The sequence below is a fragment of the Trifolium pratense genome, linkage group LG1 (assembly GCF_020283565.1).
Source record: "Trifolium pratense cultivar HEN17-A07 linkage group LG1, ARS_RC_1.1, whole genome shotgun sequence".
Lineage (NCBI taxonomy): Eukaryota > Viridiplantae > Streptophyta > Magnoliopsida > Fabales > Fabaceae > Trifolium > Trifolium pratense.
Genome location: NC_060059.1, coordinates 28,807,980 through 28,821,485, shown reverse-complemented (window position 1 = coordinate 28,821,485; position 13,506 = coordinate 28,807,980). Strand labels below are relative to the sequence as shown.

The 13,506-nt window shown below is 33.8% G+C and overlaps 2 protein-coding genes and 1 long non-coding RNA gene across 8 annotated transcripts; all 3 read right to left on the bottom strand.

Annotated features, from left to right (window-relative positions):
- Positions 1 to 598: 598 nt before the first annotated feature.
- LOC123904742 (transcription initiation factor TFIID subunit 11-like) lies at positions 599 to 3,368 on the bottom strand. The gene is made up of 4 exons (XM_045954369.1): positions 2,989 to 3,368; positions 2,828 to 2,915; positions 1,154 to 1,253; positions 599 to 984 (listed from the first exon to the last, which is right to left on the bottom strand). The coding sequence occupies exons 1-4, from the start codon at positions 3,321 to 3,323 to the stop codon at positions 857 to 859; spliced, it is 651 nt and encodes a 216-aa protein (XP_045810325.1). The 5' UTR covers positions 3,324 to 3,368; the 3' UTR covers positions 599 to 856.
- Positions 3,369 to 4,103: 735 nt separating this feature from the next.
- On the bottom strand, positions 4,104 to 7,742 carry LOC123904765. 4 transcript variants are annotated; one of them, XR_006808274.1, is made up of 4 exons: positions 7,131 to 7,741; positions 6,419 to 7,001; positions 5,645 to 6,330; positions 4,105 to 4,849 (listed from the first exon to the last, which is right to left on the bottom strand). It is a non-coding gene; the product is annotated as an uncharacterized LOC123904765 (long non-coding RNA). The 4 variants fall into 4 exon arrangements; XR_006808276.1 differs by lacking the exon at positions 5,645 to 6,330 and having other exon boundaries at positions 4,104 to 4,849; positions 7,131 to 7,728; XR_006808275.1 differs by having other exon boundaries at positions 5,884 to 7,001; positions 7,131 to 7,739.
- A 2,818-nt stretch (positions 7,743 to 10,560) lies between these two features.
- On the bottom strand, positions 10,561 to 12,675 carry LOC123904748. 3 transcript variants are annotated; one of them, XR_006808271.1, is made up of 3 exons: positions 11,709 to 12,675; positions 11,533 to 11,611; positions 10,561 to 11,372 (listed from the first exon to the last, which is right to left on the bottom strand). XR_006808271.1 is itself a non-coding variant. In XM_045954376.1 (3 exons), exons 1-3 carry the CDS (start codon positions 11,838 to 11,840, stop codon positions 10,587 to 10,589), a joined length of 420 nt encoding a protein of 139 aa, XP_045810332.1. In that variant the 5' UTR covers positions 11,841 to 12,675; the 3' UTR covers positions 10,561 to 10,586. The 3 variants fall into 3 exon arrangements, 2 of the variants coding, with proteins under 2 accessions (XP_045810332.1, XP_045810337.1); XM_045954376.1 differs by having other exon boundaries at positions 10,561 to 10,795; XM_045954381.1 differs by having other exon boundaries at positions 10,561 to 10,795; positions 11,730 to 12,675.
- Between the last annotated feature and the right edge of the window lie 831 nt (positions 12,676 to 13,506).

Genomic DNA, 13,506 nt, shown 5'->3' with positions numbered 1-13,506 from the left:
AACTTCGTATTTATAATGATAAGCAAAATAAAATATAAAATAAAGTAATCATCATTTGGGAGAAAAAATATTTATATTTTTCTTTTCTTTCTTTTTTTTAGTTCCTTAACTAGTGCCCGGGGCACTAGTTAGCAAGACCCAAAAAATAAAAAACATGTCTCTCTTTTGTTGCAAAACATAACTGATCGTCGTATAACTCAAGGTTTACAAGTTTGCTACGATGAACAACCTCGGAAGGGGTTTTCCCAGTCAATGAATTTTAGTACAATACAATGCAAAGTAATCTAAATTTATTAGGTTTCTTAGTGAAAGAAAAGAGAAATTGAGTAAGTTGAGTGCAAAAATAGTTGAAAATTTGTGTAGGACTTGCCATTTCCAGTTGATTCCTTAAGCCTTAGCATCCATCTAACTATTTTACAAGCAAATATTGAGACAAATTACTCCCTTATATGAATTATGTATAACTAGGATACATTCATTTGAATCCTTGTACAATGATCTTCCATTGTAAAACACCAAATAGCGAAGTTTAAAATAAAATTTGAAATTCACGAGTATGGATGCTCGAATTTGTTGTGTGTCTTGCTAGGCTTATTAGTTGATGAGGAAAAGGTAGTAGATTATAATAATACAGTAAATACATTAAATCTTGATATTTCACTCAACTAGAAAGAAAATATGTTGCTCAAGTCTATTACATAATTTATTTTGTAGGAACAGGGAAAGGTTTCCATTTTACCTACCAACATTGATTCACTAATTCAAGTTGATTGGATAAGTTGGATCAACTATTTTTCCTGTCTGCATGCCACTGTTGCAATCCAATCATATGACCCCGAAAATCATATTTGGTCCATTACCGGAATAGCCTCGAGGTTGTTCTCTTAAAGATTTTTCCTTCAAGCTTCAGTCGTCTATGCGCTTCTCTCAAATGACATGGCCGGATTGGTCCAGATTCCTTCCTTTCCTTCATAATTGTTCTAGCTGCAAAGATAGAGTACCTTTGATTAATGGAAAGAATATATACTGCAAAAATTTTACCTTGAAAACACTATATGCGCAAGAGTGTTCACTATGCTATTTATTTGCATTTTTCTTTTTCTAATTATATTAAATTGGAAGCATGCTATTTCGTAAAAGAAAACTAATCTACCTGCTTCCACAACTTCACCCACAAACACTTTTGCAATCCCTGATACTGCAATCGTAATTGGAATCGAGATTTTTTGGGACCCGGTGATGCTTGCTAATAACTGCTTTCAGGCAACCAAGAGAAAAGAGGCAACTTGTGAGCAATCTTATCTTACGGTGATATAAATTACTAGTGGAAATCAGAATGCAAAAATGGCAATCTTCAATTTCATGTAGAAGTACATGAGTTCAAAAGGAGCATCGAAGCATAACCTAACATGACAGAAACCATTCTTATATAAAATACAAGGAGAAAACGTGTAAGGTTAGCTAAAGTGATTATAAGAATTGGACAAAAACTAGGGGACCCTACCCTACAAACAACCAATCATGTGTACAAAAAAAAAAACTGTATTATTCTCGCTTACAGGACCGTATCTTGTTATCCCAAAACCAGAGAGGATCCAAACCAATTATACTGATATAAAAAATATGAACTCAACAGTTCAAAAATTTTGTATTCAACAACATCATGTGTCTATGGTGGTAAATTTTGACCAGTTAAGAGTCTTGAAATTATAATTAGGTTTTCCCCGATCTGTTTGGGATAAAGAAAAACAGGATGCTAAAGGACACAATATCAGCTTAGGCTAGTATCAAGAAATAAATAGCTTAAACATGCACTGTCCAATTACACATAACAGAGAATGTATAATATATGGATCCGACTCTTCCATAGTGAGCATCTCACTTTAGAGTTTGAAGTTCACAAGACAATTCATAAGATAAGCAAATCAATAGTTGAGAATAGACACATCATAACAAATCACGAGTTTGTTTAAATTAACAACCCTTCAAATTCAAAACAACCAGGGCTTAAAGGTGTTTATTCCATTATTATCTTCTAAGAACCATCAAAGTCCAAATCATGTTTTTTTAAAACACATCCCCTGTTAATATTAATCATGGATGAACAAATCAATAGGTGATATTAGAGACACGTCATAACAAATCACGAGTTTGATAACAACCCTTGATTTTATCACTTTACTATCTGCTTCACAACAGAGGAGCCAAATTCAAAATAGCTAGGCCTTAAAGACAGGTGCTAATTCCTTCAGTTTCCTCTAACAACCATCAAACCCCAAATGCTGCTTATTTAAAACTCGCCCCCTATATCTCAAAACCTCAAATATACACAATGAACCTTCAATCCACCCAACAATCCTGATCTATTAACCCCAATTCTTCCACAGCCCTATCCACTAGTTAACTATGAAGCAAGGACACAGTGAAAGTATTGGTGATTGACACTGACACATGGTAGGACACAGGACACGTCTTCAAAATGAAGTTTTGGTGCTACGTAGGGCCTATTTGGATGAGTTTATTTGAGCTAAACTACTAACATAAGTTTTGTGAGACTGTGGCATAACTTACAAAAACAGCTTATGACATTTTTCATAAGCTTTTTTCAGCTTATTTTTATAAGTTCTCCAAGATAGCTAGCTTATGAAAACAACTTATAACATGTACAAAAATAATTTAATTTTATCTGATGCTATAAAAATAGGTTTTTTTAAGCTTGTGCATGATAAGTGCTTGTGCTATAAGCTGTTTATCCAAACAGGGCCATAGTAGTTAACATGAACACATGATTAAAATTAAGAAGCTTATTAGTGATAGAATTACCTACCCGTTTCATATTAGCTTTCTGGAATCCAGCTCTACGAAATGACTCATATCTACTCATTTGTTCTTCAGTGAATTGTGACAAAATAGCCCTAAAAATGAACAAAAACAAAAATTAGGGTTTGACAACATGACATTGAAAATGAAGAAAATGAAATTACTAACTGCATCTTAGCCATTTTATGAGGATCACCAGCAGTAGGAAACTTAGCGAGTTCAACATCCATGTTATCTTCTTCTTCATCTTCTTCATCATCTTTATTATTATTATTATTATTCTTTGTTGTGGTTATGGCGGTGTTAATGGAAGTAGTACTACTAGTGTTTTTGACATGATTGTCTTCTTCTTCTTCTTCTTCGTTGGTATGAATGGGTTGTGAATTCAATGAATTTGAAATTGGAATCTCTGTATCTGCATCTGGATCTGGTTCTGTTTCGATTGGGGATTCAGGTGGTGATTCTTCGAATGCTGCTTCGAATGGATCCTTTGATTGCTTCATTCTCTTTCTCTAAATTGCAACTTAAGAATCAATCAAATTTCGGTTATATAACTTATCAAGGACAATATTCTTTTTTTTTTTTTGTTGAAAAGTAATGAACAAAATATATTGAAAATTCAAAATATATTAAAAAAATAAATAAATTTAATGAAATACTTTTTATTTTATTTTTTAAGAGCATCTAGATATTCAGGTAAAGATAGACATCTTACTATGTTGGCACGCCATCTTTCCCCATCCTCTATCTATATATCATATTATTAAATAAAAAGAAAAAATAATATAATTACAAGGGGACTAAGTCTTACCCAAAGACAAAATATAAAAAAACAAAATTCAGGTGATGCGGTATTAAAAATATGATAGCTTATCTCGAAGAAAGTCATCCCAGAGCATTGATGGCAATGAGTCCCACCAACTTATTTTCGGTAAGGAAGCTGAAGGCTAGCCAATTTATCTGCACACGCATTGCCCTCTCAAAAAATATGAAACCATTTTAATGTGAGACGAAGATTCAAGCAATATAACCAACTATTGCAGAGGTCTCAAGGCACAACATTCTCATTGTCAAGAGCACGATTTAGTATATTTCAGTCCAAACAATAGGTTTTGTAGTTCTTCTGTCACCTTAATCTATGTCAATACCAAGGGATATATATAAGGTTGGTTTGTAGTTCTCCAGTAACGAAAGCAAGCATGAAAGAATTGATACAAATAAAATATAGCATCAACCGTTTAAGTTTAAATGTATTTAGTATATATGTTTGAATGTGGAAGCCACATATGTGTTACAAAATAAAGTATAACCATCCTGCAATATCAACCTTCCTTAGAAATAGCAGAACAAAATAACATCAATTATGATCACGTATTCTTAAAACGAAATGGACGAAAAATGTTACTGAAGGTTTCCTCGTCGCGACAATGAGAAGGATGAGAGACTTTTATATGGAGATTACATTCTGTCATACCATTTGTCTCGAGGATTGCGCCTTGGGATACTTACAAGATTTGTGCAAATATGAGAGATGATATGACTTTGGCAGGTTTTGATGGTTTAAGAATCAAAATATCTGATCAAAGTGTTCTTTTCATTGAAATATAAAGTGGATAAATTGAAATTTGGTAAGCCTGTTCATCCGGTCAACTTGAATTTTGAATCAACTAATATATTAATGATTCATCCTTAAGCTCAAGAGATACTAAAGGAGAGAAAAGATACAGGATCTGCAAAAATACCAGGTTACACACAACAGGCACTAAAAAACCACAAAACAAAGTCAATCTAAAAAATTCCAAAGAGACTCCAACCACCAGAGGCACGCAGGACAATATTATGATGTCAACTTGCAGGAGATGAAACATCAAATTCCAATCCAAAGACACAAATGGTACGGTAAGGTTTCCTTCATTTACGAATCCGGGCTTCATCTTTTCTTTCTCTCGTTTCTTGTAAAGCTTTTCAAGAACTATGTCTATTATCATTGGGAGGCACTGCATTTGGTTCCACAATTAATCTTGCCACCCTAAAAAGAAAAACAAGGACACAACACAAATAAATAAATGAACAATCAAAACATGAATGAACTTACAAAAAGGAATGAGAGGGCAGCAGATGGATGTGAAGGATAAATTGAGAAAAAAGTTGGAGAGTAACAAAAAAGCGCTTAAACCACATAAATTGTGTTTGTTCAGTGGTTGGTTAGCATATAAAAGTGACAATCAATGTTCTAAAAACATTCACCACTTGGTTCACATTATCATTGTTCCTAAAAATAAGCCACCATTAATCCAAGAAGATTAAAATATTCACAATTTGTGTCAAATTTCCATTGAACATATGCCATTTGTGTATAATTTTTCTCATAAAAAGAAATTGGCAAGAACTTCAAAATGTTACTCACAGTATGCAAGATTTTGTTAATTTTCACACAAAACTCCCAAGTCAGTATTGCACTACTTCATGACAACAATTACAAAGTAAATTTCATGGAAGTGTGAAGCAAGAACATGTGAATTCATTGATAGAAATAGCAGCCTGTTCTTGTCAAATTTAGAGAAAAAACTATTACACACCAGCCATGTTATTCACTAACTAACCAAGAGTTCACCACTTTGGAAGAAACACACATTAAAAATGTAAATCCACATATAAACATAGATTTTCCAAACAGAAATTAGGAATTATAAACCCTAAATTCGTTTTCTATGAAGACTGAAAACCACAAATTCCTAATTCATGTATATTGAAATCCTAAATTCATAAATTAAGTAAATCTAATTCAAGACTAATGAACATTCAAGCATTATAATAGACTTACTTGTGAAAAGATAAAGAAAGAGATGAAATTTAGGATTCAAAACAAATAGATGAATTCTTCTGCAAACCCTTGTGAACCCTTGTCAGAGGAATGAGTCAAATAATGAATTTTTGTGGATGAGAGGAGTAAAATTGGATGAATTTGAGTGAGAAAAGATCAAAATTTGTGAGAGAGGAGAGTGGTTAAAGTTTGAATGATTTTGAGAAACTGATAAGGGGGAAAAGAATCATGTCACCTACTTGCCCTATTATTTTGCCCAGCAAAGTAAAACGCCAGCCAGTACAGATAGATGGGCAGGCAGATTTTAGCAGATATGTCAAGAAAAAACCAGAACTGTTATTTTCGCCTGCCTGAAGAAAATATCGCCTGCCCAGCCAGTGTATTGCAAATTTTTTAGTACTCAAAAACACCAAAACATCTCTCAAACTTAAAATGCTTAAACTCATATCCTTCTCACAATCTTTCAAAAACATGTCACATTGAATTCTAAGCATCCCACATTGAATCAAAATCATCCCAAACACATCCATCAAGTAATCACATACACTCATTTTACACAAAATCTGATAAAACACATAACTTCGTAATCAAAACACACTAGTTCATCAATTTCCATCAAAATTAACATATTGCCACTATAATCACTTGGACATTTTTAGCACTGATCAGTAAAGTAACCATGGAAGCTGCAAACAATCAAAATATACAAAAACGAATGAAAAGCAAGAAAGATCAACCAAGCAAAGGACACTCCAAAATAAATAATATAGGCACCTTGAACTTGAGTATGAGGAAGGACATAATGCCATAGGCAGCTAATTACCATCTATTCAAAGGAAAAACATCCATTAATGACAAACACATAGAAGCAAATTTTGGTGCTGAAACCACACCATGTAGTGTGAAAAAAAAAAAAAAAAAAAAAACACCTTGAGTTCACAAACATCAAATACAACACAACATGTAACTAAACAAAGGGTTGAATAAAAAAAAAATGTTTTTTTTTTTTTTGAGATAGAAAACTTTATTAATTTCCAACACAATACAAAAAGTACCAAAGAGGAAGATACAAGGAAAGGGGCATCTAACAGAGGAAGAAAATCCAGGAAACAAAAACCTCACCCACCAAACCGAAAATAAAGGCAAGAGAATAGAAACCAATAAGCACTAACAGCCAAATAGCAAATTTTGATTTAAATCAATGAAAATGCATACATACCTTTATACAGTTCCAAAAATAGCTCCATTGTTAGATGAAAAAGAAACAATACACCAAATATACAATATAGAATAACAAATAAAACAAGAAACAAGTTCAAACCTTGAAATGAAACAAACAAACAAACAAAATCAAACCCTGCAAAAGAAAAAAAAAAAAACAAAATTGAACCCTTCAATTAAAGGACCAAACAATAAAAACACACAAAATCTATTGAAAAACAAAAAAGAATAAACCAAAGATAAAGTTTGTAATAACAATACAAACCTTGAATATGCAGTCCAAGCCAATCAACCAAACAAGAAGAAATAGGTACAAAGTCAGTACAACTATAAATGAAAAGGCAGAATTTTAGAAAAGGAAATCAAACCAGTTACTTCCCATATCCCAGCGACCCTAACCTTGAATCGCCAAGCAGTTCTTCCCGGAACAGCATCGCACAAGAAATCAAACCTATCGGCCATGGAAAGAAAACAAAAAAAAACAAATCAGAACAGAAACAATAATGAAGAGTGAGAGAGCGAGATAGAACGAAAGAGGAGGAAGAAGGAAACGGGTATATAGCCAAAACAAATTGGAAACGAGACAAACAAACTCCAAAAGCAATCTGCGATGGCAGAGAGAAAGCCTGGGACTGACAAAAATAGAAAGCTTCCTACCAGACGAAGCCCCCACGCAATAGAACCGGGAGAAAGACTGTCGAGTAAAACAAACATGAAAAAGGGAAACAGGATCGAAGGGATTTTGGAACGGTGAACAGGAGCCAAAACCACGAGAGCGATCTACAGTCGCCCTTTTTTCGATTATGTTGCAAGGATTATTGATTTGGCTAAAAAATCTACTGAGGCTCTAAAGTTGTTAGAGTTCGAATTGATGTGAGTCAAGTACTTCTAGTTCCTCAAATAACATGGAGGAGAATGGAAAAGTAAGGTTTTATGATATGCAAAATCTGGTTTTAACTGTTAAATACTTAAATCCAAAGGGTTACTGGAGTTCAAGCTCAGTCTTAGTTACCTCCTACAGAAAGAAGTTAGAAGCTGAATTGAATTTCTCAGACGCTGAGACGCTAAACCTTCAACCCATGGTTGTTGCAGCTGGTGCTTGGCACGCTGCTGTGGTTGGGTGGGATGGCTGCGTTTGCAGATGGGGATGAGGCCGATACAGTTGTTTGGGACATGGGAATGAAGAATGTGAAGTAATTTTGCTACTCTATCATGTAATGGATTGAGTATAGTACGTTGTAGAAAATGGCTAATAACTAACTGTCTTCTCACTAATGAAACTAGAATCACATAGGTATGGCTAAGCCTAAGGATGGATGCACGTTGCCATTTGGGTGTGGAAAACCTCGTTATATTCAAGGTGAACTTGTTCCTGGAGGGGGGTGCCTTATCTATCATAGAAAGGGAATTGAGCAATCAATTTTCAAGGTGATTTTTCTCAAGCTTGTGACCCAAGAAAATACAACAGTAACAGATGAAGGAAGTATTGCTGGATGATCCTAGTCCTTTATTGAATCTCAAAGCATCATTTTCTAATCCTAAAATTAATCATAACAAGATGACAATCATTAATTAGTGGTAAGGGCATTGAGACACTTGAGGCTTGTTGTTTTGTGGTTCCTCTCCTTTCGTACGGAAAACAAGAAAGAAACCATTGTCGATGGATGAATGTTGTTTTCTTGCACAACAAGATAGAGGCAGCTTTATTTGATGCAACTTAAACCATATTATCAAGTTGAATAAGTTCGTTTTTAGAACCGATATTTGATAGCAAAAAACAAATTTCTTTATTTTCTTTGCATTTGACATTGCCTCCCTGAAGATCATGTGAGCAAACAGTTGCAAACATTCAAAAGAAGGTAAAAGAGATGTTCTTGGTATTGCAAAATGATACATCTTTAACATTACAACATGCAAATTCATTTTCAATCCAAGAGCCATAAAAAACTGTGTTTCCATCAAGTTGTAACACATCAATTCAGAATAGTTATCCTAAAATGCGATCCCGCAACTAACCATAGGACACTGAGTTAAGTTAGCTCAATTGAGTGACTATAAGCATTGGACAAACATCCAGTCATGTGTACAAAAGATATTGTATTATCAAACCAATTGTAGCTGTTCTAAATAATCTGAACTCAACAGTTACAAAAAAAATTGTATTCAACAATGTCATGTGCCTATGGTGGTATAGTTTGATCATTCACTGTCCAATTATCCATAACAGAATGTAAAATACACGGATCCGACTCTTGCATAGTGAGCATCTCACTTTAGAGTTTAAAGTACATAATATAAACCATTGATGAACAAATCAAGTTGATATTACTTTTAGAGACACATGATAACAAATCACAAACTATTAACCCCAATTCTTTCACACCCCAAAATCATGTAGTTAACCATGAAGTACTCGCAGAGACACATAAAACCGGACACAAAGCAACACAACACATTGATACTGATCATAATTTTAAGAAAATGGAAGTATTGAATGCAACTACATCATACATGTGCTAGTATTGTGTCTTGTTGGTGTCAGACATAAAAACATGTTGTGATACCGGACATGCTTCAATTTGAAAAATTTAAAATGCCGGTGCTACATAGTAAAACTAAGAACCTTGTTAATAGAAAATTAACTTGAATGCAAGATTGAAATTAAGAACCTTGTTACATGGTGAGGAAAAAGCAATGGCAAAAAAAAAAAAAGTAACTTCAAGGAAACAAGTGAAAAAAATATACACAATGAACCTTCTATCAACCCAACTATTCCTAAACTATTAAACCTCAATCCTTCCACTGCTCTGTATCCAGAAGTTAACTATGAAGCACGGACACAAACGTAAGCACGCAACAAAAATAATTTAAGAAAATGGAAGTATTAAATGCCGTGTCACTATATGTGTCAGTGTCATGTCGTGTTAGTGTCTAACACCAATACATGGAAGGGTCAAAGGACACGTCTTCAGTTTGAATTTTCAATGCTACATAATAGTACTAGTTAATATAACATTAACTTGAACACAAGATTATACAATTAAGAACCTTATTAGTGAGAGAATTACCTGTTTCATATTAGCTTTCTGGAATCCAGCTCTACGAAATGACTCATGTCTACTCATTTATTCTTCAGTAAATTGTGACAAATTAGCCCTAAAAATCAACAAAAACAAAATTAGGGTTTTACAATATCATATTGAAAATGAAATTACTCTCCATAGAGAAAACAAAAAAGTTACTAATTGCATCTTAGCCATTTTGACCAAGCTACTTGAAATTTTACAGTCTACTAGAAGTTTTGTTGTATTATAAGTTCTGCCCTTTCTACTAGCCTCTTTATCACTTAACTAGCAGGCAAAATTTTCTCGATGAGACCAACACCTTCGCCAGCATACATCACCATGCTCTCGATATCTCCTGTAGTTGTCACATTCGGGACAGTACCAGAAAAACGCCGCGAATCGTTGAATGGCCAATGAAAGGCTTGTTGGCTTCACTTTCATGGGTTGGAAGGGATCTCCATTCCTTGAAGAAGGGAGTCTTTAGGACACGGTGTGGTGCACCGGGCCATCTTGCCCTTCCAAATACATCCGTGTACTCAGTTTCATCAAGTTTGATTACCTTTCTTTTGTATAAAGGATTAGCAAAACTCTGGTCATACATGATAAGTAAACTAAGATAAAATACACAAATATAAGGAACTCATTTGTGCAAGTTATTAGCCTACAGATAGACTTCCATGGATGAAGCGGAAAAAAAACATAAAAATGTGTATTCTAAGAAATTCATTCAAGAATATGAAGCTTTTTCCTTGACTTTCATATATAACATAAAAATAAATATTTAAATGCCTAGAGCCTACACAGACGCCTTGAGCACCGAGTGCTAGAGCAGCAACATAACCTCTGGCATCTACAAATCCTTCGGCTGAAATAACAGGTATATCACGGTCAACAACAAGATCGACCACCCTCGGCACTAATGAAATTAAACTTTCCTGCAATACAATACAATACAGCGGGAATACTAACATCTATTATCAACAGAAATGGAAAGGACTAGGGTGTAGTACTCAGTTGAAAAGAATGATCGGCTATCATTTACATCAGCTACTAAAGATCGGTAAAGCAATGACCGATGATAAAAGATATCCTCTTTCAAAGGATAAGACCAATGCATATGTAAGTCACTGCCTTTCACCGACAAAAGATTGAACAATCCTCATTTCAACAATAAATGAAATCAGAATTTTTTTCATTTTAAGAATAGGAGGAAAAAATAGGCATTGAACATGAAACTCATTATTTATGACAGTAAAATGATATATCTTTAGGTATAAAAAATTTCTACAACCACAACTGAATAGTCTTCTCAAGATCTAAGCACAACTCATCCTTCTAAAATCTTATCCTATCAAACACAAATTATAGTCTGAAACATATGTTGTAAGTCATTAACCACATATTTGTCTCACATTATTTCACATTGTTCCTCGTATGTAAACCTGAAAGATGTTAGCAAAGCGAACCGTCTAAGTACCTTTATGCAAATAAGAACGATAGGTACATCCATAGACATGTTCGACGACATGCCAAATGATCTTTTGACAAAGCTAAGGTACTTAAGGGTGTTAACCTTGGTAGGTGCTTATTTCTACAAGTTACCTGATTCAATAGGAGAACTAAAACATCTGCGCTCTCTAGAAGTGTCTGACACCGAGATTACAAGGTTACCTGAATCCATCTGCAGTTTGTACAATTTGCAAACACTCAAGTTAGTTGGATGTTATAATCTTATTGAACTTCCAAAAGATATTCATAAACTTATCAACTTGCACTACTTGGATATTAGAGGCACTTGCTTGAAGTCGATGCCATTGAAAATCGGTGAATTGAAAAACCTTCAAAAGTTGAGTGACTTTTTTGTTGGTGAAGGACCTCGGAGGAATCAAACTTGAATGGCACTGATGCATGATTTTCAGATGAAATGCTGGAGAATCAAAACAATCAACAACAACCGCATGCGTGATTCTTATAAAAGAAGGAAAACAACAATAAAACCTGATAGTTTGTCAGCATCTACACACACTCAAATGCACAGAATCTAGCGAATCAGAGTTATCTGCAAAAGAAAGAAAACATTGAAACATAAGCAAACCTAACAAATTAGCAGCATCCAACAAATATAGAAACTTCAAAATTTTAGTCCAATGAGTTTGTGAAACTCCCGCATCGCCTCGTGGTTTGCTTCGAAATGAGTGGTTTTTCGAATTTTGTGGATATGGAGGCGAGCCTTTTCTCTTTGATGTTTTGTGGTCATCTGTCTCCAAGTGGAGAGAGTGTTCTTTATCTTAAGATCATCGATAAAAGGAATGGGCAGTGATGATGATGTTGTTGTTGTTGGTGTATCAAGAACAATTTTTTCCTCGTTTTCCTTTTCCTTTTCCTTTTGTTCGATCTTTGTTGCAGAAATTGAAACCTTTTTTTTGAAAATTTTGTGTTTGAGAAACAAGGGTTTTGGTTTTGGTTGTTTTTTGGGAAGAGTTTTGGTTGGAAAATAGACCATTGCAACCGATGATGGAAATCAGAGGAAGAGGGAGAGAGAGAGTCGCGAGAGGATGAGTGTTGCGGTGAAAGGAGAGTGAGTTGGGAGCGCAGCGGAGAGAGTCGAGAGAGAGTCGCGAAGTGTTGCGCGCGAAAGAGAAAGCCGAAACAGCAACTAGTGTTGTGGTGAAAGCAGAGTGAGAGTGAGAATGAGGTTAAACAAAGAAACAAAGTAAGCGAGTGAGTGAGATTTATCTTTCTTTCTTTCTTGCGTAACAATACAGCGGCGTTAAAATCACACTTTACTTATTAGGAGTATATATACACGCAGCGTGATAATAGGGTTTTCATCTTCATACCAAATTGGGTTGGGTCGGCCCATATATGTAAACGGCTAGGTTTTTTTTTTTCAGAGAGACTAGGTAGTTTTTATCTAATTGTTATTATTCAAAAATTACTTCACGTTTTAGAAAATTTTATTTTATTAAATTATTTCATTTGATGTGTAATTGAGACCGACCAAAATTAACGTTATTCAGTAAAAATTCATAAACCGTTAATCTTGATGAGTCTCAATAACATATCAAACAATGTTCAATTTTTCTAAAAATTTATATGAAAGATCTATATGATATAAACTTTCAATGCAACGGTGAATTTTATAAAAAAAAAATTGTTATCGAGATATTGACAAGTGGTACTCTTTCATTTTAGACAAAGCCTGATAATTTTTTTTTTTTTTGAGTCAAAGCCTGATAAGTTAATCTTGGACCATATTATTTTATTTTTTTTTGAAGCAGACCATATTATTTTGTACGGTCCTAAAATTTTTATGCCAATGTTAGAAAGCAACAAGATAGGATGAGGAAATAATTTACTCATTTATTTTTATTAATATAATTTAAAATATAAAAAAATATATGATTTTAAATTAAAAATATTAATAGCAATAGTTAATTTTAAAAAATAGGATTTCATCATTTTATATAATCTATAAAATTTACTATCTATAAAATGATTAATTTTTTAAACCATTTTTTTTGTGCAATCTTTAAACCATTTTATATCGTCTAATTTTAATCATCAAGATGTATA

Coding starts and splice junctions, on each gene's coding strand:
- LOC123904742 (XM_045954369.1), bottom strand. CDS start 3,323: ATGAAGCAATCAAAGGATCCATTCGAAGCAGCATTCGAAGAATCACCA. Junction 2,916..2,988: donor CATAAAATGGCTAAGATGCA/GTTAGTAATTTC, acceptor GTTCATTTTTAG/GGCTATTTTGTCACAATTCA. Junction 1,254..2,827: donor AGAAAGCTAATATGAAACGG/GTAGGTAATTCT, acceptor GCCTGAAAGCAG/TTATTAGCAAGCATCACCGG.
- LOC123904748 (XM_045954376.1), bottom strand. CDS start 11,840: ATGCATCAGTGCCATTCAAGTTTGATTCCTCCGAGGTCCTTCACCAAC. Junction 11,612..11,708: donor CAAGTGCCTCTAATATCCAA/GTAGTGCAAGTT, acceptor TACAAACTGCAG/ATGGATTCAGGTAACCTTGT. Junction 10,796..11,532: donor TAGTTCTCCTATTGAATCAG/GTAACTTGTAGA, acceptor CTGTTATTTCAG/CCGAAGGATTTGTAGATGCC.